Source organism: Tasmannia lanceolata, unplaced genomic scaffold, assembly GCF_043159265.1.
Source record: "Tasmannia lanceolata isolate RefF3 unplaced genomic scaffold, GAP_Taslan_0.1 ptg000151c, whole genome shotgun sequence".
Lineage (NCBI taxonomy): Eukaryota > Viridiplantae > Streptophyta > Magnoliopsida > Canellales > Winteraceae > Tasmannia > Tasmannia lanceolata.
The window spans coordinates 71,207-98,572 of NW_027518827.1; the positions used below are offsets into that span (position 1 = coordinate 71,207).

Consider the following 27,366-nt stretch of genomic DNA (forward strand, 5'->3'; position numbering starts at 1 on the left):
TCTTCAGCCAAGAGGTGAGGAACAAGGAGGATGTGATGATTGAGAGAACACAGAGTGATTGCAATAGAAAATAAGTTGAGCCATAATGCCGGGTTGGAGAAGGGCAATAACCGTAGCGTATAATCAAAAGCCTTAACCTAAAGGAAGAAACCCTAGAGAGAGAGAGAGAGAGAGAGAGGAATCTTGTCGATTTCCAATTCGATGCCGTCACGGGCCAAGACGAACATCTCGTTGACGAAAGGAACAGGCATCCCGTTGCCGTTGGTATAGAGTTGAGGATTTAGAGCAGGCACTGCGAAAAGGCAAAATTCGAGAACTAAACCTCAACTTTCTCACAATTTAAAAGAGGAGGATTTTCTAGATTGCTCCCTTCACCGCTTTAAAGTTTAAACCGTATCTCCCAAAATAACCGCCAAAAAGAGAAACACACTTTACCTTTCCTTCGACCAGTGCTAACAATTACAACCCATGAAATGAAATTTGTTATATACGACCCCCTTTTTGCTGTCTTTTCCTGAAAATGATTGCTGTGAGGGGCCCACATTTTGCCTCAAAAGTTGATCCAAACCGATCATTTGTTGGGCCACAACAACGTTAACTCTGAGCCTATATACGTTGTGGACCAACAAATGAAAGGTTTGGATCATCCTTTGAAGTGGGCCCTACAGACTGTAAACTCTGAAAAGATACTGGACTTCACGCGCGCACACACACCATATAAAATCTCCCGCATAAAAATAAAAGTCCCTTCTTTTATTAGGGATTATTGCCCTAGTGAGAGCGATGAACCCGGTGTTGAAGAAGGCCAAGGTGGAAGAGGAATCATCATCGAGGGAAAATGAAGGCTCTCATTGAGCACCGGACTAAAGAAGTCGATCATCTCAACAAGAGGTTAACGTATTATAAATCTCAGGTGCTTTTCCTATTCATTGATGAATGTGCAAATTGCTCTTTTATAATTTCATACTTCCACACCCAAGTCATTACTATCAACAAAAAAGATTGTTAACGATTCCTCCAAACCTGATCCCAAATAAAGCGGTTGATTTGGTGTACAAAATATTCATGGGAAGGTTGTAAGCAATAATTGCATCCTTTACTAGAAGGTCATGCCGAGTATTATCCTCCTCTATTGCAAAGTTATAGAGATAGTCTTTTTAAAGCACTTATCTTCCCAAAATTTAATATTGCCGTCCCCCACCAACCATCTACTATCATCATGCCAAAGTCGGTATATTTTCCATAATCTCTCCATTGTTTACTTTAGAGAAACTATTTATACTTTCCATATCAATAGAGTTCCCGTGCTAGGTGTATATTAAATTAATGAATCTGCTCTAGAGAGAGAGAGGGAGGGGAGGGATGAGAGGCCGAGGCGAGGCGAGGTGACGTGGTCCCTAGGGTCTGAGATCAATAACTGGCTTTATTGATTCAGTGCCCAATATTTTCTTTCAAGCAGTTGCAAACAGTTTTCAAACAAATTCTTTAACAGAAAAGTGTGATTTTAACTTGGGAGCTAGATCTGATGAAACCTGAACTCGTAAATAAAAAATTGGTCTGAGGAATTCTAAACTCGGGCTTTGCCAATCCAAATCATAATATAACTTATAAAGACAGAGTATTAGTTGATTAATTTATATTTTCAGAGTAATTTATTAGTATTAAAATGCTTCTGATGGCTTGTCAAACAAGATAAAACTTCTGAGAAAGAGGACAGTCCCCTCCCCCGCTATGTGTTAAGGCTTACTTGATCTAACTATATTCTTTCGTTATCGGATGTTAGTAGTATATCCGCAACTCCTAAGCAGTTTTATCTCTGTAATCGAGTGCTTCAATGTGACTCCTTACTCCTAAAATGTTTGACCAGGGGTTGACCATGGTGCTACCAAAGTTAGTCATGAACTTCTTATTTCCCTTTTTGAAATCAAATGAGAATCGTTAAAGGGGAAGAAAATGTCACACTAAATACATAAAAATAGCTATCATGTGTTATTCCACAAATGTTCAATGGATACATTGTTGCATTTGTAGTGGGCACACATGGATTTTACTTGTGATCTTTCATGCAATTTAGTTTGTAATGCGTGAAAATTCTTTTGAATTGGAGTGACAAGCAAATAAAATCTTTTGGCAGTCATTTTGAATTCATATGTGATTAAATAATCTAATTTTGAGTCCAATAATTGGTTTTGGACTCACAATCGGTTGTCAAAATCTAAAAGGACAAGGCCTAAAAGTTGCAAAGAGATCCAGATAACTTACTAGAATATTTTATGAGTAGTATAACACCATATGAACCTTGTATTACATCGAAAGAGAGTAAACTATTACAACCCAAAAACAAAGTTCATAAACCTTAACGAATTATGAGTACACACGTATAAATGTATAAATATATTCATTTTTCTTTTGAAATAGTGTATAAATATATTCATATACACACACATCCATACATATATGTATCTATGTATGTATCTGTCTATGTATATGAGCTCAAACTCCAATACTTTATAGTAACATTGTCTTAGGCTCAATTTTAGCCCATAGATCAACCTATCAAATCTTAACTTATGTATTAGATCAACCAAAATAGGTTCGAAAGTGAGTTACATGTTGCTGCTCCAAAACATAACTCATTGGGGTTGAGTCTCTAGCTCAATTGGTTTAGGCGTTGTTCTTCAACCTGAGGTTGGTGGTTCAATCCCATCTTACTCAACTCAACGCAACTCAACTCAACTCAACTAAGCCTTTGTCCCAAACTAGTTGGGGTCGGCAGTTCCTATAATATAAATCTGTCTTAAGTTGCCTAAATGCCTAACACAATCAAAAGACACCTACCATTCAAAAAAAAATAAAAAAATAAAAAATCAAAATAAACCTATTTCAGATCTTTAAAAAAAAATCTCAATTCGGAAATATTTCCTAGTCATGTACCAAAACACATTTTTCATGTTTTCTTTGGCATGGTTCACCAGAACCACTTTTACTTGATCCAAAAGTTATATTTAAAAATTATTAAAAAATTATATTATCATAATTACCTGGCCTACCATTTTTGTGATTAGTGGGACTTTATTTCCACTCAATTGACTCGTTCAAAAAACTCACTCTGCTCTTTTCATTTTCTCTTCTTGCTTTTCTTCTCTTTTTTCTCTTCATCTTATTCTTCCTTTCAGCTCGATGGATACTCTTGCATTAGTCCAGATACTCATATTTTGAAGTGATTACTGATTGTGTGCTTGGAAAAGATATGCAGCTGCAAGAAGCTGAGAGGAGATTGCGCGATTCGGAATCTCAACTGGCCCGTCTTCGATCGCGACATAATGTAGCGGGATCTTCAAAGACTATGACCAATGGTGTTGGTAATGTTAAAGTGGAACATAAATCAGCTAGCCTTATCCACATTGAAGATAATCCTTCTCAAACGCATACCCAAAGTAGACCTCAACTTCTGATTCCTGCAGTCAACCCCAAAATTGCGCCACCCGTGAAATTGTCAGAGGCTTTTATGAAAACGTCAGTTGCCCCTGCTAGTCAATCTAGCAGTGAAGGAAAGCAGAAAGGAAATGCATCTCGTAGACCCTTTTCTGAGCCTGAAACCATGGAATTGCAAGACAAAGTGACTAAAAGGAAGTTTGGTAATTTTTTTTGCCACTGGATGAGCTAATGCTGCTGTCATTATTCAACTTTCAATGGTTCATTTTTGTTGTGCCTGGTATTATTTTTGTCATGTTTTACTCATATAACATGTTCTTATCAAATGGTAGGCTTTTATAGGATTTAATGCTGTTATAATTGCTTTTGAGAGCTGCAGAACAGAAAGAACATAAGGATTTGATTCCATTGATACGTAAATGTTCATCACCATGCATAATCCGTTTCCATCAGGGTGCCCACATCTCTAGTCAGCACAAGAAGAAGTTGAGAAGTCTCGCCTTAAATCCAATTAATGATCGGCTTTTCGTGACAAGGTAACCTTTTCTGTTGGGGAAATAATGTTTCAGATTTTATTATCAGACTGTTAACTGCCCTAGTTTTAATCATTTTTTGAGAAAACGGATACAAGGATTTGTTACATGCATGAATTGATGTTTCACAATAGCTGCTTTCTAGTCACTGTTATTAGTGGATATTGGAAGGTCAACTTCAGTGCCTCATGACTTGATTAGAGTCCGAAGGCCCACACTTGATGCTGCCTCAAAGGCCCACACGTGGGGTTTGTAAGCTTTATTACCCTAGAAAGTCACACATGTTGAAGAGAAATGTGATTGATTAGTGTTAAATCATTCCAAATTAGGTTAAATCACTATTATATAAAGAACCTACACGAGTTACATCAAATGTTATTTAGTTAGGGGCAAAAGGAGAAAAAGGTACATAACTGATAAATGACTGTTAACCCCTAAAATATCAACCGTGTATAATGATTTCATATCACTTCTGAAGTTGGTGTATAAATGCCAATCGTACCTACTTTCTTGTTATGTTCCAACCTGTATCGGCAAGAGCTTTAGTGAGCAATGCTAGTAGCCAAACGACTTTTAGGCCTCACGAATAGAGTGGTCCAATCTACACAGTTTTTCACAAAACGACATTGAATCTTGATATATTGATCCTCCAATGTAGATTGGTTTGGTGGGGAAATACATTGCTGCCTGATTGATACAAGATGGATCTGTAGGAATGTAATGTTAGATGCCATTATTTGAACTTATTAGTTCTTAAAGGCATTTTTAGTCATTTGACTTCATGTTGCTCATAATGTGTTTAAATAGCTTTTGCTCTATTGGATCAATCAACGAAGTTCGACCATTATTATATCTCCCTATCTTTCTCCACATTTCTTTTATTCTTTTTTTTTTTTAGTATAAAAATTTTATCAAAAGGGGAAAGCCCGAGGGATCAAGATGGTCAAAAGACATGCCAAGGCACAAAAAAAAAAAAAAACAACAAAATGCCGGAAAAAATACAGCCTCAAGGGGGAGAAAATAAAAAATCTCCAATTTAATCTTACCAGCTTGATGATTTACTGAACGATTCCCCCAATCCCAAACGTGTTGAAAAGCCATGGAATAATTGTTGATCTAGGCCAAAATATCTTCAATCATATCAACAAATATCTATGGGAAGAGATCCTTGCTATTCATCCATCTAATAACATTGAAATCATTGTTCCACAATCGATTGTTAAGGTCCGTCGAGTCCGAAAAACGAAATTCATTTAAAAGAGCGTGGACTTCAGCCTCATTAGCGCCCTCGCTGATGGGGGAGACAAAGCCCACTTAGTAATCCCATTCTCATCTTCGAAAAGGCCACTCACTCCTGCTGGGCATGGGTTTCCCATACTGAATACGTTAAAATTCTGATTAGGATACCGTTTTTTTTTGGTGTGTGTGTGTGTGTGTGTGGAAGAGTACTGGCTAGATAATCGATCAACAAAACAACTTTATGGCAAATAGCATTCACTCCTTTGAAAATGCCCCCATTTCTTTTTTTTCCCTGATTGCCCAGTTAACGACAAGAAGAGCCAAACTTTAGATAGACCTTTCCAATGTTTTGAAATTCGGAATCGGTAAATTGTAGTGGGGTCATATCGTAAATCGTAAGATTCATTCAGATTTCTTTTGAATGGCAAGATTCATTTTGATTTATATATAGATATTATAAAAAACTAGAGTAAATTGTTAGATCCATTCACACACAAATACACACACGATCGATTAGATAACTTATCTACTTCGTCAGCTTAAAATATACTGGGCCCCCACATAGTTACCGGATTCGCCATCGGCCCTCCGACCCGCGATCCGGGGTCGCACGATCCCAAACGAGGTTTGCTAGCGACCCGGATCACAAAAAATGACGACCCGCGGAGACCCACGGGAGAGAAAGAGAGAGATGCATATAGACTAAGGGAGAGAGAGAGAGAGAGAGAGAGAGAGAGAGAGAGAGAGAGAGAGAGAGAGAGAGAGAGAGAGAGAGAGCTACAAATCTTACATATTTTGGGTTAGATTAGAACTAGAGCTTTCTTTTTGAAAAAAAAAAATGTAGGGCATACATGAGGTTTTATTTTATTTATTAAATGGATGTAGTATGGACTATGGAAGGATATTCATATATTCCAATGAGAACTTTCTTTATGAAAAAATATGTATGACATACATGAAGTTTTTATATTTTGTGTATTAAATGTATGTAGTGTATACTATGGAATAATATTCTTGTAAAATATTATGTATATATAATATATATATGAGGAATGCTAAGATCAAACGGGTAACCAGCCGCTTGTAGACACCTGAATGCTCATAGGTCCATGTGTAAAGAAACGTAATCCAAAACAATAAATCAGCTCCCTCTTTTCCGTTCAACGCTCTCAACTCGTCAAAAGATTCCTCTCTCTCTCTCTCTCTCTCTCTCTCTCTCTCTCTCTCTCTCCTTACCGATGAGCATTCTTTGTTAACCCTTCTTAACCCAACTTGTGCTTCTCTCTTGTCCTCGTCCCCTCAATCCCCACGCCTGTGAAAAGTCCATAGCCATCATTTCATCTCCTACCTATGTCTCTCTCCACCTTTTCTACTATTCATTTTTTTAGGAACCCCCCCTCTCCCGCTTTAATCAAACAGCAATGCACAGATAGAGATCTTTCTACATAATAGAAAAAGGAAAAAAAGAAAATCCCTCTTTCTTCAATCAAGTTCAAACAAAGGTTAACCGAGAAAATCCAATGATCATCTCAGACCTTGTCGTTGTTGAAAATAATAGTAGCTCCAAAACTACTGATGTAGTTGATACCATTTCTAATAATATTTGCAATGGTCCCCAGATGCACCATGAAAACAGCAAACCCAAGAGGCGAAGGAGACAAACCCAAGAGCCTCAAGAATCCATTCCTCCAAGAAGAATATATTGATTGAGTTGAAGAACTTACTTTGATTCTCCATGATTGTTCTTATAAGATCATGAAATGGGGATCTATTGCATACTGTCTAAGAGAAGAAGAAGACCAGAAATTTGGAGAAGAGGAAGGGAGAGAAAGAAGGGTTAAGAAACAACGCTTTTCGGTCAGAGAGAGAGAGAGAGAGAGAGAGAGAGAGAGAGAGAGTGTGTGTTACCGTTTAACCGGTTGAGAGAGTTCAGCGGGAAAAAAGGGGGCAGATTTATCGTTTCCGATTGCTTTTCCTAATTTAGAGTTACAAGTGGACCTATGAGAGCTCGGCTATATACAAGCAGTTGGTTACCTGCTCGATCTTAGCATTCATATATATATATATACTGTTGGTGAGCTTAAGCGCACCATTTTTTTGGTGCGCTTAAGTTGTTATAACACCTCCCATTGGTGCGCTTAAGCGGGACCTAAACATTTAAACGAATGGGAGGCGCTATAACAACTTAAGCGCACAAAAAAAATGGTGCGATGAGGGTATGCTATGTTGGTTCGCTATTCGGGGTCGCGGGTCAGTTTGGAGTGCTAATTCAAACTCTCACACACTCTCTCTCTCTCTCTCTCTATATATATATATATATATATATATATATATAGAGAGAGAGAGAGAGAGAGAGAGAGAGAGAGTTTGAATTAGCACTCCGAACTGACCCACGACCCCGAATAGCGAACCAACATAGCATACCCTCATCGTACTGCATACCGGGCTACCATCATACCCCGTACCCGTTCCTGTACCACGTACGAACGAACTGCGTTTTGGGCCCACATTATATATATATATATATATATATATATATATATATATATATATATATATGAGGAAAGTGTTTCTAGTCCGGCCGACTAGAGATCATTCTCTAGTCCGCCACCCAAAAACACATGGGTCCCACATATTTGGGTGATGCAAAGCATTCATTTGATGGGGCCTGACATAGAGACGGTGACCACAAGAAATTAGCTTCATAGGATCATCCCAACCCTATGATTTGTGGAGCTTAAAATGGACGGCTATAAACCGCCACAAATTTGTCCATTTTTTAACTCCACAAATCGAAGGGTTAAGAAGATCCTATGAAGTTGAATTTTTGTGGACATCCTATCTATGATGAGGCCTATCAAATGAATGCTTTAGATCACCACCAAATATGTGGGACCCATGTGTTTTTGGGTGGCGGACTAGAGAATGATCTCTAGTCGGCCGACTAGAAACACTTTCCTCTATATATATATATATAGGGCTTAGATCAATCAGATGAATGTTATCTGCTCAGTCGGCCAGAAACACAGTGGGCCCACATTTTTTGGGTGATCCAGAGCATTCATTTGATTGGGCCTCACGTACATAGGGTGTGCCCCGAAAATCAGTCCCATAGGATCATCCTAACCCTTCGAATTGTGGAGGTAAAAAATGGACATGTTTGTGGAGGTTTATAACCCGTCCATTTTAACCTCTACAAATCGAAGGGTTAGGATGATGCTATGGAGCTTATTTTTCGGGCACACCCTATCAATGTAAGGGCCCATCAAATGTGGTTTGCATCACCCAATTAATGTGGACCCCCATTGTTTTTTGGCCGACTTTTTCTTATATATATATATATATATATATATATATATATATATATATATATATATGAAGAAAAGGATTGTACGCTTGAGCGTACCAATCTTATATATATAATGAAAAAAACTAGAGCATAATATTATTCGAATCATTCATTTATTTAATACCCTAATACGTTTGGTCTGTAACAAACTTGTCACATATTAATCATTTATTTTTATCATTAGAAAATACTAATAATTTATCTTCCATCCAAACCCATGCACATTCGATAATAATCTTGAAACTAATAAAAGACACATGATCATATCAATTCTCAGAGTCTCAAACAACAAATGAAAAATATCAATTATAAAAAATTGGTAAATCGTTAATGTTGTCCTCATTATACCCCCTTCCCTCCTCGATGTGAGTAATTCCCTCAGGAATATGCATTGTGCTCGACTGGTTCAAACTGGTTCGATTCATTCGAACTCCTCCTATGTCGCCTTCCTTCTCAAGAGAGGGTTTTCGAAGGTTTCTTCTAACGTAGAAGGGAAGAGGGTCTTTTGAAAGAAAGTCCTATTTTCTTTTATATAGAACTTAATTAGGATAAATCGCATGAATTGTATGAATCATACGATTTATGATTGAATTGTAAGACTCCATAAAAAATTGCAAGATTCAATCGTGGGATTCAGATCGAATTCATAGGATTTAATTTGAATCCCATTTTGCCATTCAAAAAAAAAAAATCATAAGATTTTCAAAACAATTGCCCTACCTCCCATAGGCCGAGGGGCAAATATCCATTCATCGAAGAGCTTGGATAATTTGTTTGGAAAAACCCAAGCAATACCAAACAAGTTTAGAATGAAGGTAAAGATCTTGCTAGTAACCCTATAATAATGAATGTAAATATGATCATCATTCTCCCCCGCCTGATGGAAAGAGCGCAATGGTCTACTCTAATAATGTTTCGACTGTGCAAGTGATCGACCATCAAAATCTTGTTCAAAAAAGCAGTCCAATCAAAAGCACACTCTTGGTGGGGCAAGAATTCTCTAAATCTTGTAAGCTGACGAGGTAGGTGCTGCCGACACAAGACTGGTAGAAAGAACAGACTGAGAAAATCCCATCTCGGGCCAGTATCCAAATTCTCTTATCCTTGCCATCCCTTCTGATTTATGTCGTTTCCAGTGTCTCCATCAACAACAACACCCTTTCAAGCCCCTCTGTTGAAGAAATTTCTCTAAAAACAATCTTCCAATTCACCCTACCATCTTCAAAGCTGAAGGAATCTTTCACATTGATCTCTTTATTATTCACCACAACATGAAGTTCGGGGAAGAAATCTTTCAATGGCATCTCATTACACTAAGGGGCCATTTGGATACTCGGATTTTAGAAACCAGGTTTTTACTTTGAAAACAGTGTAAAAGAGGGTTAGAAAAGAGGGTTAGAGACAAGAGAAGAAGTGGACCAGCCGTCGTTTTTGACTCATTTTTGACTTCTCTCCCTTCTTTCCATCAGCAAGAGAGTAGAAGATCCTCCCATTTTCCTGGTTTTAGAAATCTCAGGTTGCACGAGAGATTTTTAAAACCTGATTTTCTTGCTTAAAATCCAAGAAATGCTGCCAGGACAGCACACACCAGCCTGCACTGATTTCAAACTAAAAACCTGGTTTCTAAAATCCGCGTATCCAAACAGCCCCTAAGGATCAAGCCAAAACTGAACTTCATCTCCCTTGGACACCCTGTACCGAATTCCTCTTTGTAAAGGAAATTTAGATTTTAGGATACTCTCTAAACTGTGACATCCAAATTTCTGTAATTATCAAATGAATTGCAGCCACCAAAACCTGCTCTATACGTCACTTAAATCATCTAGTCCAAAGATGAGACCTTTCCTCCCCAAACTTCCACAGTACCTTGCCCAAAAGCACTCTGTTCATGACATATAGATATCAGATATCAAGCCTCCACCATTCTTTGGCTGACAAACCTCCTCCCACCTAACAAGTTGAAATCTACTCCTATTGGCTGACAAACCTCCTCCCATCTAACAAGGTTGAGTGCACTTGATGGCCCCAACCAGGCATTTGAAAAGAGACAATCAATCAGGAGGTACCTAAGAGGGATATCTTTCGCTATCTTGGTTCAATCCTACAGAAGGACGGGGAGATTGAAGAAGATGTTAATCACAGAATAAGAGCAGGTTGTTGAAGTCGAAGCATGCTTCAAGAGTGATGTGCAACCGTAAAATTCCTACCAAGTTGAAGGGAAAGTTTTATAAGACAGCTGTGAGGCCAGCCATGCTGTACGGCTCAGAATGTTGGGCCACTAAGAAGCAGCATGTGCAGAAGATGGGTGTAGAGGAGATGCGAATGCTTAGATGGGGTGGCACCAAATGAGGAGAAGATGAGAGAGCACCGCTTAAGATGGTTTGGGCATATCCAACGTAGGCCTTTGGATGCTGCAGTGAGAAGAAGTGACTCGTGCCAAGTTGATGGAGTAAAAAGAGGTAGGGGCAGACCGAAACAACTTGCGTAGAAACAGTGTGGAAAGACTTGATGGCTAGGAACATAACAGAGAACATGACCTTGGATAGGAGAGAATGGAAGAAAATGATCAATGTAGACGAACCCAACTAGTGTTAGGATTAGACTTAGTCAATTTGAGCCGGGTAGATTCTTTCACCTTCTTCATGAAAATTTTCTGAAGGATTCATTAGCGGACTCCAACTAGTTTGGGACAAGGGCAGACCGAAACAACTTGCGTAGAAACAGTGTGGAAAGACTTGATGGCTAGGAACATAACAGAGAACATGACCTTGGATAGGAGAGAATGGAAGAAAATGATCAATGTAGACGAACCCAACTAGTGTTAGGATTAGACTTAGTCAATTTGAGCCGGGTAGATTCTTTCACCTTCTTCATGAAAATTTTCTGAAGGATTCATTAGCGGACTCCAACTAGTTTGGGACAAGGCTTAGTTGAATTGAGTTGAGTATTCTTTCTCCTCAACTCAACTCAACTCAACTCAACTAAGCCTTTGTCCCAAACTAGTTGGGGTCGGCTTGAGTATTCGTTTTCCTAAGGACAACAAATTTCTCTTCCAGGATGAAATCTACTCTTCCATTCTGTCAATGGCAGGATCCCAAAGCCGTTTCTTGGGTCTCCCACCACATAATGGAAGGCTCGTACCACTTTAAAACCAAGAGCAAAAACATTTCTTTCCTTGTCCTCTTCACTAACTCATCAAAATTGCTTTACCGAAGTTAAGATATCAAGACTAAAAGAGCCATTTTGAGTTGGTTTGAGGCTATTTCAGGGCTGAAGATCAACATTTTGAAAAGCTCTCTTATAGGCGTCAATGTTGACAATTCAATATCTTCTTTTATAAGCGGTACCCTTGGATGTAGGATTGATACTCTTGTGATCACTTGCCTTGGTCTTCTTTTGGCCATCTCCCCTTCTTTGTCTATGGTCTGTGGTAGTGGATACTGGATAGAGTGGAAAGAAAACTTGTCTCATGGAATAGAAATTACTTGTCTCATGCAGAAACATAGAGTAGACAAATGTTTTTTGGCAATTTCGAAGAGTAGTGATTTCTGAAATGATTGGGCGGCGTGGCTCTGATTCTTCTCGGTTGTTCGTTATAACCACCTTTCGTTCGTGGGTAATCTATCCACAGATGAAAGGGAATCCTCAAGGTCTAGGCCTATTAGGTAAGGGTCTGGGTCTAGGACAAGAAGTTCATGGAAGCGGAGATTACTAAGCATACCGCACCAATAATGCTGTTCTGGTTGGTAGTTGCCCCTTCAATATAATGAATAGTGGTCCAAATCTATCGGGAGGTGGGCGAAGATCCCATGCCATCCCTTGATGAATAGCCAGCCGAACCCGAGTACTAGGGTTTATTCGTAGGGGTGCAACTCAGGCGGGCTCAACCCGAACCCGGCGGGTCAACCCGGAAAAAACTCGGGTTGGGTTGAGTTCAAGTCAGGTTCAGGTTCGGGTTCGGGTTGGGTTTTCTCAACCCGAGTTGAGTTCGGGTTGGGTTTGGGTTGAGGGCTTGGGCAACCCGACCCGAGTTCAACCTGAAATTTTTTATAATTTTTTTAGTTTTTAAGGTTAAAATCTCGGGTTGGGTCGGGTTGAACTCAGGTTGGGTCGGGTTCGGGTTGGCAAAAAGGGTTGCTCAGGTCGGGTTGGAACTCGGGTCGGGTCGGGTCGGGTTCGGGTTGAGTAAATGGTTGCTCGGGTCGGCCTCAACCCGAACCCGACCCACCCGAGTTGCACCCCTATTTATTCGGTTGTATCGAATATAAGAGATAGAAATAGCCTTTATTGCGCAAGCTTCTAATCATTCCATTAATAGTGGGCGCCTTTCTTTTCCCCTTCTATTTGGCCCTTCCTTATTCCTGGGGTTAGGTGGGGCGCTGGTATTAGTGATCTCGAGTCGCTTCTAGTTGCAAGCTTCTAATAATTTATGTTTCCCTTCTCTTCAAGGTTGCTAGTTTCGGGTATTAATATTTCTAATGCCTTAGGTATCTAAGCCTGACTTCTCCCCTTGATTCTTGAGATTAGCATCTAAGCTTTTGATTTCATTTCATTTCCAGTTCCCTGTTGATCGAGAGGCAGAGTGAGTTCTAGGGTCACCATATGGAGCTTGAAGGCTTCACCACTTATGCTCGACATTAGGAGAGAGTTGGGGCTTCGCTCTTTAGCCTTGGCTAGTTCAACCTACTACCTTTCCTTAGTAGTCTCCACAACGGACGTTCATAACCAACATCTCACTTTCTTCGACTAAGTTCTTCCATAACCTTAGCTCGACTGAAAGGGGAGACCTTTACCAGCAGAAGAGTCTTTAGCTCAACTGAAAGGGGAGACCTTTACCAGCGGAAGAGTCTTTAGCTCGACTGAAAGGAGAGGGTCTTTAGACACAATAGTCGTCGTGGTGATAGACACTCGACTGAAAGCAGAGTAAGGTATATGAGTCAGAGGAATGAAGTTTTCTTTGCTTGTTGAGACGGCGCTTGAATTGGAATTCGTACCTTGGCAATCGGAGATAAACTATTTATATACCCATGGTTTTAAATTTCGGCCGAAATGTATCGGTTTCGGTCAAGTCCGACACCGAAAGTACATGGATTCGAAATATTACATTGTGTCGGCCGAAATTTCGTTGAATCCAGTAATTTCAACCGAAATGTAAATTTGGAGTACTGAAATGCAGCCACAAAAGTCAACAAAATTAAAAAAATAGGTTGTTTTTCGTCAGAGATCTCTGCCCAAAGCCATTTGATATATAAAATAAGGAAAAAATGATTTACATCATTCAATGCATGCCACAAAAGTCAAACAAAATTAACAAAAATAGGCTGCTTTTCGCCAGAGATCTCTGCCCAAAGCAATTTGATATTTAAAATAATGAAAAAAATGATTTACACCATTTAATGCAAGCCACAAAAATCAAAAAAATCAAATACACAGCTTGTGTTTCGTCAGAATCTCTCTGCCCAAAGCCATGTGACATTGATCTGATTATATCTTAACTATAATGATTGTATCCACCCTGTTTTAACTGGGATAGCCCCTCTACTGTAAAAGAGTGGTCATATATACACAAAAAAGGGCTGTCCCAAGTTAAAAAAAGGGGCGTACATATCTCTTAAAAAATCACCAAATTTATTACTGTAACTGGGACAACCCCCTTGTTTACTTGGGGCAGCCCACTCCAATGAATATTTATTACTTTTGTTTAATACTAGAGGGGCTGTCCCGAGTAAAAAAATGGGGATGGAAAATGATAACACCACAACCATATGCCCCCTTTTTTACTTGGAACAGTCCCCTCCAGTGTATTTATTGCTATTGTTTAAAACTAGAAGGGGCTGTCCCAAGTAAAAAAAGCGGATGGGAAATGATAACACCACAACCATATGTCCCTTTTTTACTTGGGACAGCCCCCCAAGTGTATTTATTACTATTGTTTAAAACTAGAGGGGGTTGTCCCAAATAAAAAAGGGGATGGGAAGTGATATTACCACAACCACTGCAAGTGTTTTATCCATTCAACCGTTAATACATGGTTGTGCTGATATGATTTCACTAAATGAAAAAACAAAAATTACCATTAAGGGTTATACCTGCGCTTGTTTTTCAATTGGGACAGCCCCCATTAGTGTATTAATGACATCTCCTACACTATAAGGGGCGGTCCAAGTAGAAAATAGGGGACTGTTTTTTAAGACATGAGCTCATCTCACAAGATGTTCACATTCTTAAACAATTATGGATGACTCTCTTGCTTATGTGATGGTTTCTAAGTGTATATTTATGCTTGTTTGAGCATTGCCTGAAGTTTCATTTTAAAATTCCATCATTTGGATATGTTTCCATGCATTTCCATGATTTTACATGATTTCCACCGAAACCGAAATATTTCCATTTCCTTGAGGTCCGAAACCGAAACCGAAATTTAAAACCTTGTATATACCTTAGTATTGACTATTGATAGAAGTTTTATGTGACAGATAAGTCGACGTTCAGTTAAGTTAAGTGAAGTCGCCCCTATTCATTTCTTTCTTATTCAAATGACTTGAACCAAGGAGGAAGGACTCGGGGAGACTTTTCTCCCAGCAAGTGAACGTCACTTTCTGATTTATTTTAGGGAATGTACCGTGTAAACGGAGAGAGCGAAGCGCCCTAGCAGGTGAACTATCAATAGCGATTGAAGCTCCTTATGCCTGGTTCCGCTCAACTCTCCCTTCAGAGCTACCCTTGCCTGAAAGCGGAAGAGGTAGGTTACTAACCAACTGGAGAAAGTAGTTGGTCAGGTGATGTTTGATAGTCAAATGTCCCCTTGGATTGCCTAAAACTTACCCAAAGGTAAAGGTTTGATAGTGTGGCAATCGATCACTTCGATTGTGGAGAATTTCCTTGAAGGAGTTATACTTTCCATCTATGATTTGGCCGACACTTTGGATTTATTATTGACACATGTGTCCAGACGTGTCGACACTCCTTTAGACACTTTTAAATGTACTGCAAAAAGTGTTAGTAACTTTATATGTATATACACGTGTATGAGTGTGCACTATTTCTAGATTTTTAAGGGTTTCCATATCAGATACCTCGTATCCATGTTGAAACTCGGCACACGAATTCGTAGCCACAAATCATGATTGTATGTACTTTCTATTTTAGCTGTGTCTCCGTTTCTAAATTTTGGGAGTTTGCCGTGTCCTCTGTGTCGGCATGCGACACTCGCGTCCGTGTCCACAAATCATAGCTTTCCATTGATAAAGGTACTACTATTAACCTCTAGGAAGATAGATGGCCGAATAGCGAGCCCTCATGTGACAAATACTCTTCTATTGAATCTTCAAGAACATATTTTGCAAAGTGTTTGATATGATAAAGTGCGTTAACAAGGTCGAGTGGAATTGAAACTTTTACCGATTCTTCAGAGATCAGGTTGAGCAGCTCTTTCTTGAGATTATTTCTAGAATGGACCAACCCTCTGATTTGGCTTTTGTGTCTTCTTCTACGGGTTTCACCCCTCAGTCTTCTTCTTTCTTCCACAGATTTGCCTCTCCTACTCTTCAAGAAGCAGCCCAAGAATCCGTTGTCTTCCCGACTTGTTTCGTTGCAGTCTCCGCGAGAACTTCTGTCATGGAGAAATTGAGATCCTGCAGGATGTAGGAGGATCTTTCTGAATAATTTTTTTGAATGGTAGAACCTTTATGAATATTCTGGAGTTTTTTCAAGGTCCCCTTAGTAGCCATGCCGAAATCCTAGTTCCCGAAACCTTAGGTCGAATAGTTGAATGCTCGTAGTCGCGGCGAGCGGCCCTATCCCGCTGCCGTTCTCTCTGGTTCTTCCACACCTCCTGCTGGTGCTCAAGGAAGAAGAAGGGCTAAAGGGTTTCTGCCATGGAAGGAACTTATCCCTTTCTTCTTCGGTTGGAACTTGCCCCTTTCTTCTCCGACAGAGACTATCCTCCATGGTTGCAGCCAAGAAGAAGAGTCGGTTTCTTTTTTTCCATGATCAAGTAAACACAATCTTTTTTCTGTTCTTTTTTATTTCTTTCCCCCTTCTTTTCTTTTTTGCCACATCATTTCTTTCCTTTTCTTTTCCGACCACCAATGGCAACTGAACAGACCTATCACGACTCCTATTCTTTCCACTTTCCTCATCCAAGGTCCTCTTCTCTAAACTTTATCCAAATAAATAAACAAACAAATGTTGGATCTAGGAGTCTAATGATGATTTCTCGACTAGGCCTTTCTATAAATATCTGAACTCAAAATACATTGCTCATCATCCTAGAAGAATGGCTTGGAAAGATGTGATACCCTTACAAAATAAATAACAACAGGGCAGCCTCTTCCCCCTTTGTAATCTTTTCTTTTCTTCATTGGCAGTCGTCCTTACAAAATAAAAAATAGAAAGAAGAGAATGTGCCATCACTATGAAGTGTAAAACTTGCACGTGCCAGTTTTAAGAATTTTGAAATTAAAAACCTGCTCCTGTCATTTTTTTTTTTGAATGGTAAAATATCATTGATAAAAAGAAGGGATTGTACAAACCGGACCAAGGAAGTCAGGGAAAAGAGATGGAAGAAAGAAAAAAGGAAAACGGTGAAACTATCAAGGAGGGAGATAATCAAACAGGGCAACTCCTTCCCTAGCCAGTCTTTCCGCCTCAACATTAGTGGACCTCTTCACATGCTGAAAAGAAATCTCCAACCTAACAATGTGGTCTCTAATCTCATCCATCCAACAAGCAAATCTCGAAGGATACGTCTTTTTACCCTTTAACCAGCCAATGACATTGGGCGAGTCACCCTCCAATATAACCTTAGAAGAGATATGTTGTCACATTCTTAAGAGAGTGAAAGGGAATCTTTTGCACTAAATATACACCATGAAGATGGGAACTGGTGGTAGACACTTAAAATGCTATGTTGGTGTAGAAGACACTTAAAATACAATCTTGATGTATCTTTAAGTTCCTTTTACATGATTGTCTTTATCAACAATATAAATATGATCGTGCATGGGGGTAAGAAATGTGACTTTAGATTTTGATTCGTGCTTTTTCTCTAAGACTCTGTAGATATGTATGCTTTTTGTGAATGACTTTGTCTTGCATGTCATTAATTATAGCCTTTTTTTTGCAGTGCATTGGATGGTGTCGTGAACTTATGGCAATTACAGGGCAAAGGGTGTGTTGCTTAACCCTTCCACTAAATTTCTAAACTATACTGTTTTTAAATCTACTAAGCACCACAACTAACTTAGCCTTTTTGTAGCGAGACTGTCTTTCTTTTTTTTTTTCTTTTTGAGAAGAAATTAAGTAGTAAGAGTGTAAATAGGTAATAGTGCATTATCTACAAAATACTAGAACTTATTCTTTTTAAGCAAAATTCAGGAAACAATTGAGGTGCTAACCACTTTGTAGACTGTCAATATGATTGGAATATCAAGTGAATGATTGCAAGTATTTGCGAACATGTCAAGCATAATTATCTACAATTGGGGCTCTTATAATTAATTCCCCATTAATTTACAATCTCTTATATCTTATTGCTTAGATCATGTACCAACATTGTTTCTATGCTGATAATTTATAGTCTCATTTCTAATGCTTAATGTAATAATCTAGTGATATAAGATGTAAGAGTAGCTTCTTAAGAAATGTTGTTCAAAGTACATACAAGGGAATGCTAATGTTATTCAAAGTACGTACTATATCTAAGTACATACTGTATGTAAGTACATATGAAGTGTAGTGGAATTCATCGTGGTGGTCGTTGCAGCCATGGATTTTGGTGTGATAGTAGCAGCAACAGTAATGGCAGATGCAGGCAGCCAAATAAGAGGTTGTTGGGTTTCTTTCTTGCCACACAGATAGGTACAAAACCTGGTGCATCAGAAATGTGGGTAGGGCAAGGATAAAGAGCTGGACAAAAGTGCCACATGGTTAGGGGTAGAGGGGCGGAAGGACCACTTATTTGGCAATTAATACTCTCTAATACCTTGTATAAAATGAGTGAGTTGAGCAGGGCTCGTTCCAGAATGAATTTGTTCACACACTTCTCGTTCTTTCTCTTTCAGAGTGGGCAAAATGGCATTTTCAAGTTTTGTATCACTGCATGTTTGTTGTCTTATCCGTGACGGTGTCGGTGACTGTTTTGCTATTCAATAACACCTTGGGATTAGGTTGTTTTCTCCATTCAACGATCTTGGTTATTAATTGTTGTAAGCTATGATCCGCGGACACGGATTTCACATGTCGATTGTTGACACAGATACCTCCTACGGGGAAACTGCTAAAAATCTAGAAACGGGGTCACACCCGGAGACGTACTTATAAAATTACTAATTTGCAATAAGATAATTGTGGTTTTCGTTTAGTTCTCTTCAGTCTCCAATATGCAATGAAAAAGAGAGACCAATAGATTACCATGGATATGATATTGGGGCTTTTATGTTTTGCAAGGGAGGTGAAAAAGGGTGGGGGGTAACAACAAATATTAGTTAAAGAAGGGTTAATATCAAAATTAGAGTTAACATATTTCTAATTTAGAAATCCAAACACACTAAATTGGACCCATAAAAGACATACTATAAAACTTCTTTTCTCCCTTAGGAGTCAGCAATCTTGGTTAGTATCTGTTTTAATGGTTTTGTTTTTTTGATAATTCTAGTAGCTAACCACATTTATTTTTAAAATCTTAACTTTGAAAAACGGAACTTTATCTCTACAAGACAATTACAATAAATTTAAGGGCATTTTCCCTACTCTAAACGTCCACTCATAAACCCGTTGCTAGTGTTATCATTACAGGATGATGTCATCATATGAAGGCCTATTTCCAGGCCTTTCTCCTTTTATTTTGTCTATCCATTCTAAGGGAGATAGGAATGGGTGTTTTGAGGCTTCTCTCTCTCTCTCTCTGAATTGCATCAGCTTGGCATTTGGGCATACCTAAAATCATGTCAAATTCACTTGTGATTGATTTCTGGGAGTCAATTCATCATGTGCTCTAAGGTAGAAGTTGTAGTTGTGTCCTATGTCACAAATATCTCCGATATTTTTAAAATATAGCGTTTTTATCGTGAGATTTTGATAAACCGACAAAATCCCGAATTAATCCTGAGATTTTAAAAATATAGCGATATTTTCGTTTTCATCATAAAATATCCCGATAATATCCCGATATTTTTACGATAATTTTATTTTATATTTTTTATTAAATTTAATATTTTTATATATTTTTAAATAATTTTATTTTTACCGTTTATTTCCCGATATAAACCCGAAAAATAATAACAATTAATATATCCTGAGATTTTCCCTTGTCGAGAAATTCCCGATAACAACATTTGTGATATAGGTTGTGTCATTGCTAATGCCCATTTCACACAATAGATGAAGCCTACATATGTATATGTATGTGTGTGGGTGGGTGGGGGGGTATATGTATATTTGTGGTGGATCTAGTTCTGATCTTGTCAGAATAATTTTTTGAACTTCTGGAACTTCATTGAGATTATTGTTGACTTTTGAATTCTGACTTCTTCATTCATACACTTTCTCTTACCTGGGGATGAGTTGGGGCCTTGTTTATGTTTATAGCATCCTGATAATATCATTTTCTATGAGTTTTGTTGAATTCTTGTTGCATTTTTGCACGAGGCATAGTGTTTCTGATGTTCATGACGTATGGAAATTAATTGAATTTTCTTGCCTTGGTTTTGTGGAATGGTACAATTTACTCTTGGCACTATCTGATGGCTATTCACTTCTACTACAACCTTGCCATAGCACCTTCATTTATCTGAAATCTTCTTCTTGTAATCTCTGGTTTGGAAAGTTTAAGCACGATACGTTTCATTTATACCTTCTCAATCTCTAACTAATGCCCATTTATTTTAACTTGTAGGAAGGAATTCCATGCACCCATTCTTCACTAGGGTCAATCAGGGCCAGCTCGGCCCGGTCCGGCCCAATCAGGGCTAGGCTGAGCCTTGCAGGGTGGGCATTGGGTTGAGGTTTCTTAGGCCTTGACTCAGGGTCAGGGCGGGCCAGGGCTAGATAATGGGATCTAGGGTTTTTGAAAAGCCCAGCCCAACCCGACCCTGTTGCAGTCCTACTTCATCTTTAACATATTTCTCCTAGAGGAGAAAGATCTTCTCCTTTTAGGGAGTCTCTGGGAAGAGATCCTAAATGAACCTTTAGAGAGTTTCTGGAAAGAGATTCTAAAGGGATTTTCTTTCGTCTTCCTTTTGGGGAACCTTCATCTCTATCATCTCTCTCTTGGAAGAGAAATGTCTTCTCCCTTTAGGGAGTCTCTGAGAAGAGATCCTAAAGGAACATTTAGAAAGGTCTTTGGATGAGATTCTAAAGGGATTTTCTTCATCCTTCTCATGAAAGAGAAATGTCTTCTTCTCCGGAGAAAATTTGCAAAAAGAAAGAAAGAAGAAAACAGTTAAGTCAGTAATCCTTCTTACCTTTCTTTCTTCTCTTTCTTCTTTTTCTTCTTTCGCGTAGCTCTTTCTCTCATAAAAAAGATCCGATCATTTTCTAAACGATCTTACCTCTATTTATAGAACTCTCTTGAAGTAGTTGGCAACTGCCACCTCACTCCTTCACGATCTCCACTTCCCCTTTTGTGGGGAGTTACACAACTTTCTCTTTTTTTGAAAAGTGGATGACTCACTTCTTCCTTCGCGAGAGTTATTTGTTCCCTAAAATTTAGGGATTTCTTTTCCTTTAGTCGTGGCTCCTTTTTTTTGTTTTCTTTTTTATTAAAGTGCTTTAAATAGCTTACATTGAAAGCTCGGATCTATTTTTTTCTTATGAAAATGTAGTTATAGGAGCACGTTATTTGGACCTGTGACCTTTCTGTCATGGTGGGTTTCCTATATCCATACATTCTGTGGCTGTGTAGCAGTTAAAATTTTTTGATTAAACAAAATAGTGACATAAATAACAAAAAGGGCATATATTAAGTGTATTCCACACATTGGATATAATGATATATCATCCTAAGAATCACAAAATGTGGAACGGTTGAGACATGCCTCACATTGGATATATATCATCCTAATAATCACAAAATGTGGAACTGTTGAGACATGAGAACAACTTATAGTCGAACTCCCTATATAAATTTATATTTGCAGAGAAGTATAATGTGAAAATAGTGTCTTACAACACTTCGTCTTTTAGTTTAATTAAAATACTAGAAAACCAGGATCCTTGGATCTGTTTCAAAACGTACTTCTGTGAAGCAAGTGGCAATGCAGTAGATAATGGATCCTAGAGGACGTGTATTGGATTATCTTCTTAATGCAGTCATGTGAGGTGGTGTATTTAATGCCGATTGTTTATTCCCTCTACCAGAAGAAAACAAATCTTTGTTTTAATTCTCTGATGCTATTTCAAATTTGATAATTCCCTCGTAAATATTATGTTCTCAATGTAAGGTGTCATTAATATTTTCTGATATTGCAGATCTAGTGCCTCATTACTTAGTACCGCAGATTGTGTCTCTCCAAAGCAGAGGAGATGGCCTGAGGATGTGACCTGGCATCCACAAGGAGATAGTCTTTTTTCTGTGTATACTGCTGATGGTGGTGATTCCCAGATCTCAATCCTAAATCTCAATTCATCACAGCAAGTAAGAAGGCTTATTTATTTTCTCGGGTTATTCACTAGATTATGCATGTCACTATAAACTATGGATCAAAGTCTATGAATTAGTAGGTGTAGTGGTTTTGAGCAAAATTGGTATGGATCAGTATTTAACAATTGTTATCGGTTGACATGGTTAGGATTTTGACTTAGAATTCGCTCTAGGTCTGTTTCGATGCACAAAAAACTGGGAAAACTAGGAAAGTAGAGTGAAAAAAAATCATTATTCCCCTGAAAAGCAGTTGATGATGGGTTTGGAAAATTGTTTTTCGATAATCGTAATGTTTCTTGTCGACGCCTTGTCGGCTGACATGAAATCCAATTTCACCCCGTTTATTTTTCTCCTAATTTGAGAGGAAAAGGAGGAAACTCTCTCTCTCTCTCACTGTGATGATCCTCTTCTTCCACCTCTGAAAATGACAGATTTTGTATCATCAAAACAGCACATCGACTATCCTCTTCTTCCACCTCGAAGATTGCCATGGCACTGAAAACCTTCGGAGCTGGTTTGTGCAATTTCGTCTCCTCAAAACAACACCTTGACAATCCGCCAATGAGTGCCCAGAAAATCCGGAAAATCAAGAGATTTCAGGACATTTCAAGACTGCAAATGGGGAGTGTGTTCAATTTTGAGAAGACATGATGGTTAGGTCATTCATCCCCTTGCTATAATATCCCATGCTCCATAGGATAGCTTGTGTAAAGGATAGTTGGGTGGTTGATTGCTATTAGAGAAGGTCAGGTAGGGTCGTTTGGATTTGGGTGTGTTGTTGTAAACTTGAGGAGCAGATGGAGTCCTTCATTTGACTTCTTTTGCTGCTTCTCTAGGGGCCCTTGGCCATCCATTTGGTGGTGTCCATGGTGTGGCTTTTGTGTCTACCCCCCAACCCCTAAAAGCACAAACACACACACACACACACACACACACACACACAAAACCACCCACAAACGTTCATGGTCTTTGATGGACAATGGTGCCAAGGGGATGTGAAAATTGAACGAGTCTTCCTGTGGGAGGGAAAGGAACTTGGGGAAAAAAAAGCACCTTGTGAAATGGGAAAATTGTGTGCCAATCTGAAGCGGGGGGGGCGCGCTTTGAAATCAAAATGTCTTAGAAATAAAGCTTTGCTTGGAAAATAGTTATTGAATAATGTGATGCAACTCGTTTGATTATGTTTTACCTTTGTTGGAGCAACTAGTAACTAGGCTTTATTTCTATTTTTAGTTCCATTTTAGTAGGGTACATTTCTATATTTATACTAGATGTGGGGGCTGTCCACATTATCCAACCCACCCAAGATACAAGAAACTTGTCAAATTCCACTTCCAAATGTATTCAGAAACTATGACAAAAATATAAGCACTTTAGGATAAATTGGAAGAACCAGTCAAGTAGTCCAAAATTAACAAGCACTAGAAATTCAACTAATAAGAGATAACTTTATGAACTCTGAAGATAGCTGCATTTGGGTTAGAATCCACTGAAATTTCCTTCGGAGAATGAGGCTCACTTGTAAAGAGGCTCGAATACCAAATGACATATGCATGAAACCAGAAATTCGAAGGGAGAGCTATGAATGTTGTAAATGGTTCCATCTAGCTCCAAGTGTTGACTTTCCAAGGATAGACTGGTGTTGCCGTGTTGGTAAAGTTCCAAAGAAAAATCACGGTTGAGGCATGTCTCTTTCACTTATAAGCTTGGAAATATTTGCCTCCTAAATAGGTGATGGTATTCATAAAACATCCAGATAAGCACTTATTTATATGATGAAATATCACTTTCAGCCCTCTTCCATATGACTTTAGTCAAACATCATCATGCACAAACTAATGCATTTTTTTAATACAAATCAGTGCAATGCAAACATTGACAGATGCCATTTGAGCTTCAGCAAACCAATGCAATGGCATAGGCCTCATTGTTGTCTTGCAAGTTACAACTCTGGCAGATGATATTTGAGAAGTTTATGCCTCGTGTCTCCTTATTTTGTAGAAGCCTGGCCTTTTCGTGCATGTTTGAATTGGATAGCATGTTTTGAGTGTAGACATATTTTCTCAATGTGTACTGCTTTTTTACGGGACCCATAAGATTGTTTCTCCACCTCTTTAATCTGTGCATCTAATTGCTGCATCTTGAATGCCATTAGTCATTTGAATTTGCCATAAAATCATGATTCTATATGGGCTTTATGCACACACAAACATACTCTTCCACTCTAGTTTATTGTCTTCTATATGGAAAAGTGATATTGACTTGTATGCAACATTAAAGTTGATTCTAAGATGATTGTGTTAGCAGAACAGAGTTACTTTCTTGGAAGGAAAATCTCATCTCAAGGGTATTATAAACAGTATAATTTTCATGCCCTGGGCGGATCAATGTTTTGCAACTGGTGGGAGCGACCATGCTGTGGTACTTTGGAATGAGAACGATGGTGAAAACTTATGGAAACCAAAGCCGTTGCACAGAAACTTGCATTCTTCAGCCGTTATGGGGGTTGCTGGTATGCAGCAAAAGCATATGATAATATCCGCTGGTGCAGATAAAAGAATTATTGGATTTGATTTACAAGCTGGAAGAGCAGATTACAAACACCAAATTGAAAGCAAATGCATGAGCGTTCTGCCTAATCCATCTGGCTTCAACCTTTTCATGGTGCAAACAGGGTGAGCAGGCCTATATAACCTTTGTTCTCATGTTATTTTGTCAATCATATCCTATCCTTGCACATTGTTTTGTCCTGAAGCCCAAGCCTAAATACACTGTTCAGTTACCTAAATACAATTTTCAGCCAAGGTTCCTTGAGCTTTTGCTGACCAAGGTTTTCCATTTTCAGCACTCCTGAGAAGCAACTCCGGCTGTTCGATATCAGGCTAAGGCAAACGGAGATTCATGCATTTGGTTGGAAGCAAGAAGCGAGCGAATCACAATCGGCTCTGATAAATCAGGCATGGTCTCCTGATGGTTTGTACATCACATCAGGCTCAGCAGATCCCATGATCCACATATTTGATATTAGGTATAACTGCAGCAGACCCTCTCAATCGGTGAAAGCTCACCAGAAACGAGTCTTCAAAGCATTATGGCATCACACCCTCCCACTTCTCATCTCCATATCTTCTGACATACACATTGGATTACATAATATTGCTTGAAATTTCTGTCTTTTTCATATCCATGCCATGGATTCCACTTTTTGTTTATGGGAGGAGGAAAACAATCTCACCCAACTAAGCAGTGGGTTCACCAAGGAGTTATAAAGTGAAGGACATATATCACCGAACTGTTGCATATGTTACTATTTCTCTTCGTTTGGAGAAGTGGAAATTTTCGAGGTAACAGAAAAGAAAGTGCAAGAAAACAAAAGAAATCCACCAACATATATGGGGCAAACAATGTTTTAGGTCATGTTCGACAGCAATAAAAGTTTCTCCCATAGAAAAATAGTTTACTAAGTGGTAAAAAGGGCACGGATGGCGGGAGAGGGAGAGAATTGAGAGGGCATCACCTAAGAAGTGTTCCTCCAAAGATCATATTCATAATGGTAATAGTCTAAAGCTCATCACAATGCGTCATATTCTATTCTGTAGAATTGTCTTGTGAGCCGGTGATCTAATTGAAATGGGTGGTTTAGCTGTGGACGATGCAGTAAGGATGAAGATATAACATTCACATTCACATGCCCTTGTCGAAGGTGCCCCCTAATGCTTTTACTTTTGATTAGGTTTAGGAAACAACCAAACTTTCACAAATCCACATGCTAGGCCGGGACCCAAAAATCCCACACGAAGCAACCCTAACCCTTCAATTTAATTGTACGATCAAAAATAAAAACTCCAATTGTCTAAATTGGAATTTTTTTTTTTACAGATCAGAGGTTTTCTTTAGAAGAGATGAGAAAAAAAAATAGAGAATATAGAAACCCAATGCTGGAGCTACTGCCACCAACAGTACACTCTCAAGATGTTTAGGGTTTAGGATTTAGGGATTAGGGATTAGGGTTTAGGATTTTGGGATTTGGGATTTGGGGTTTAGGGTTTTGGGGGTTTTTGGTTGGGGTTTTGGGATTTTGAGGTTTCGTGGTTTTGGGGCTTTTGGGGTTTGGGTTTGGGTTTTGGGTTTTGGGGTTTGGGGTTTAGGGTTAGAGGGATAGGGGGTTAGGGTTTAGGGTTTGGGGTTTGGGGTTTGGGGTTTAGGGTTTAGGGTTTCGGGTTTAGGGTTTCGGGGTTAGGGTTTATGGTTGCGGGTTTCGGGTTTAGGGGTAGGGTTTAGGGGTTAGGGTTTCAGGGTTAGGGGTTTCGGGTTTCGGGTTTCAGGTTTTGGGGTTTAGGGTTTAGGGTTTCGGGGTTCGGCGTTCGGGTTTAGGGTTTAAGGGTTTCGGGATTAGGGTTTAGGGGTTTAGTGTTTAATGTTTAGGGTTTAGGGTTTGGGGTTTAGGGTTTGGGGTTCAGGGTTTCGGGTTTTCGGTTTAGGGTTTAGGTGTTTGGGGTTTCAGATTTCGGGTTTCGGGTTTCAGGTTTTGGGGTTTAGGGTTTAGGGGTTCGGCGTTCGGGTTTAGGGTTTAAGGGTTTCGGGATTAGGGTTTAGGGGTTTAGTGTTTAATGTTTAGGGTTTAGTGTTTGGGGTTTAGGGTTTGGGGTTCAGGGTTTCGGGTTTTCGGTTTAGGGTTTAGGTGTTTGGGGTTTCGGGTTTAGGGGTTAAGGTTTAGGTTTTGGGGTTTAGGGTTAGGGTTTAGGTTTTGGGGTTTAGGGTTTCGGGGTTAGGGGTTAGGGGTTAGGGTTTTAGGTTTCGAGTTTAGGGTTAGGGGTTAGGGGTTAGGGTTTAGGGTTTCAGATTAGGGTTTAGGGGTGTGGGTTTCGGGGTTAGGGTTTAGGGGTTTAGGGTTTCAGGGTTAGGGGTTAGGGTTTCAGGTTAGGGTTTAGGGGTGTGGGTTTAAGGGTTAGGGTTTGGGGATAGGGTTTAGGGTTTAGGGTTTAGGGTTTCGGGGTTCGGGTTTAGTGTTTAGAGTTTTAGATTTCGGGTTTAGGGTTTCGAGATTCGGGATTCGAGTTTTGGGTTTAGAGGTTAGGGTTTAGGGATTTAGGGTTAGGGTTTAGGGTTTAGGGTGTTAGGGATAGGGGTTTAGGGTGTAGGGTTTAGGGCTTAGGGCTTAGGATTTA

General features: G+C 39.1%; 1 protein-coding gene across 4 annotated transcripts; it reads left to right on the top strand.

The window, feature by feature from the left end:
- The first annotated feature begins 764 nt into the window (after window positions 1-764).
- Window positions 765-25,612, top strand: LOC143866811 (uncharacterized). Of its 4 annotated transcripts, none has more exons than XM_077376006.1 (7): window positions 765-891; window positions 3,257-3,638; window positions 3,815-3,971; window positions 17,684-17,728; window positions 22,027-22,192; window positions 24,503-24,873; window positions 25,044-25,611. In XM_077376006.1, the coding sequence occupies exons 2-7, from the start codon at window positions 3,347-3,349 to the stop codon at window positions 25,360-25,362; spliced, it is 1,350 nt and encodes a 449-aa protein (XP_077232121.1). In that variant the 5' UTR covers window positions 765-891; window positions 3,257-3,346; the 3' UTR covers window positions 25,363-25,611. The 4 variants fall into 4 exon arrangements, with proteins under 4 accessions (XP_077232121.1, XP_077232118.1, XP_077232119.1 ...); XM_077376003.1 differs by having other exon boundaries at window positions 766-913; window positions 25,044-25,610; XM_077376004.1 differs by having other exon boundaries at window positions 766-913; window positions 24,506-24,873; window positions 25,044-25,603.
- Window positions 25,613-27,366: the final 1,754 nt, after the last annotated feature.